We start from the raw sequence: 2,526 nt of genomic DNA, 5'->3' as shown, positions 1-2,526 counted from the left end.
GTATGTATAGTATGGTGAGGAATGACATCCACGCATACACCACAGACACACAAACACACCCAAGCAGCTGCAGCATGGCCAGAGTCCCGGACCGGCCGGCACCAATGGAGTTTCCTGGGAATTAACTGCATGTCCAGCTGCCCTCGGATCACACAGACACACACACACAGTTGATAAAACGCAGCAAAAATGTGCTGCACATAAACCAATATGACCTAAAAAGAGATAAACCTACAGCGTCAAGAAAAAGGCACTTAAACAGAACATGGCTTTTGAATTGAGCTGATCAATCTCTTGGTGTTGATTGACACTCATTGAGGGGAGGGGGGGTAGGATCAGAGTCAGCAAAGCAGCTTCAAAGAGCAGTCCAGAGAATGTGGGGTCTCTACGACGCGGCGCAGCATCGCGAGACATTGTGTTTGTGCAGCAGCGACATGCGGCTGAAGGTGCGCGAGCAGGAGCCGCACTGGTACTTCTTCACCTCGGAGTGGGTCTGCAGGTGGGCGCGGAGGTTGGAGCGGTCAGCGAAGGCCCGGTTGCAGTGTTGGCAGGCAAAGGGACGCTCACCTGTGTGGAAGAGGAGGGAGAGAGAGAGAGAACAGTGAGCTTGAGGAAAACACACACACAAAAAAGCTCTGTCCTCAGGTCATTGTCTTTCAAATGATGCGACAGATAAGCAACAAAAGAGAGCAGGAACTGTTGACTTCATGCAGATTGATCCTATTTTCATGCAGAGGCTCGAGATTAGATTGTGTCTCGCTCAGCAATAACATTTGCTCACACACTCAGACACATCAATGAATATCAATGGAGCACAAGGTGCAACCAGCTGTTACATTAATATGGCTTTAGAGATCAACACTGCGGTGTACCTGTGTGTGTGCGGATGTGTCCACGGAGCAGCCACGGTCTGGAGAAGGCCTTGCCGCAGGTGGGGCACACGCATGGCAGCGTGTGAGAGCGGATGTGCATCTTTAACGCTCCCAGGCTGTTGTACTCCTTTGGGCAGTGTTTGCAGTGGAAGGCCGGGCGTGCGGACGCCTCTGTGGGCAGGGAAGGCAGCGGGGCACCGTGGGAGAGCTGGTGGTGGGACAGTGCAGAGAGGCTGGTGTAGGTCTTGCTGCAGTGGAGGCAGTGGTAGAGGTGCTGCATGACATCCGGGCTGGGGGGATCTGAGGTGCGGCCACTGTCCTCCTCATCCTCACCACTGCTGCTGCCACTGCTGCTGCCGCTGCTGCTGCTACTGCTGCTGGTGGGTGAGCTGCTGAGGTCCAGAGGGCCCAGTGGTGAGGGGGGCAGGGAGACTGGGGTGACTGGGGAGAGAGGTGCAGGGAGTGGGTCCATGCTGCTGCTGAAGAAGGGGCTGCTGGGATAGCAGGTCAGGGCAGAGCTGTTGTTCTGTGTTGGAAGTTCAGCCCGGGGAAAACTTTCAGGGACAAAAGCTGACAACACAAGGAAAGGAAAGGAGAGTCAGGTGGGGTTTTTCACTTAGATGAGGAGATAATTTAATTAAGCTCAAGCATGTGTTGGTGTTTGGTTACTGCATTCACTGCACCTGCCAGAAACACTTTCCTGCAGCCAGGAAACAGCATTTAAGAAATCACAATCTCTGCTTCATGTTTATGTGTGAAGCTCTAATTTCTAACCTGTAACTTTATTAACTCAGGCACAAACATTTAGGGTAATCTTACCAGTCTGACTCTCCAGGTGAGTCTCTCTGTGCTGAGGCTTCTTGTTGGAATAATACTTCTTCACGAGGAATGACCGAGGCATGTTGAACTCTCCCGGTATTTCAACGCAAATTTAAAAAAAAACAACGATGATTATGATGATAATTCCGGCGGCGGTGGCAGACTGCGCTCAGCTGCAGACTCCAGTCAGGGCACAGAAGGAGAAGAGGAAAATCTCAGACGAAGCTCTTCAAAGCAACCTCCAGCTTCAGTGTGTCTCAATGAGAGAAACCGCCTTCTGATATAGTAGGAGCGGAGCACAGCAGTGAGGTGGGCGGTCACGTCTCCGCCTCGAGACCCGCCCCCCTGTGTCAGACGTCCTCCCTCATCTCTGGACTGCACCGCAGGTGCCGCTGCTCCAAAAGACAGAAAAAGCTGCTGCAAAAATGTGTAATTGTGCATTTCCACGGCTCTGACTGTGCAGACTCTGTTTTAACAACAGCTTACTGTGCATTTTTATGTCTCAACTTGACTTTTTTTCATAATGCAGCTTTCATGCAGCTTCTTTTGTCAGACCCCCTAAAACAGATCACTGCAGATTAAAGCTGCAGCGCCTTCTGTCGGCTAATGTAGTGAATGTGCGTGTGAGTTGCAGATGGTGCAAATGTTTTTTAAAAACTCTTCTAAACTGTTGTTTGTATTATTCTCATTATTCATTATTATTATTATGTGCTTTATATTTTGTATTTTAATATTCTTGATTGTATCTCTTTATCTCTCATTATTTTATTGCTTTTTCTAATCCTTTTTTTATGTGACACTACTAGTTATTATTATTATGAAATTAGATAATTTA

The 2,526-nt window shown here is 49.1% G+C and overlaps 1 protein-coding gene across 1 annotated transcript; it reads right to left on the bottom strand.

The window, feature by feature from the left end:
- Positions 1-385: 385 nt before the first annotated feature.
- Positions 386-1,774, bottom strand: snai1b (snail family zinc finger 1b; the record flags this gene model as incomplete). The annotated part of the gene is made up of 3 exons (XM_083895346.1): positions 1,692-1,774; positions 873-1,442; positions 386-567 (listed from the first exon to the last, which is right to left on the bottom strand). The coding sequence occupies exons 1-3, from the start codon at positions 1,771-1,773 to the stop codon at positions 386-388; spliced, it is 834 nt and encodes a 277-aa protein (XP_083751472.1). The 5' UTR covers position 1,774.
- Positions 1,775-2,526: the final 752 nt, after the last annotated feature.

This window comes from Microchirus variegatus, assembly GCF_963457635.1.
Source record: "Microchirus variegatus genome assembly, chromosome: 9".
Classification (NCBI taxonomy): Eukaryota; Metazoa; Chordata; class Actinopteri; order Pleuronectiformes; family Soleidae; genus Microchirus; species Microchirus variegatus.
Note: the sequence above shows the minus strand (reverse complement) of the source record. Positions and strands in the feature narration are given on the sequence as shown.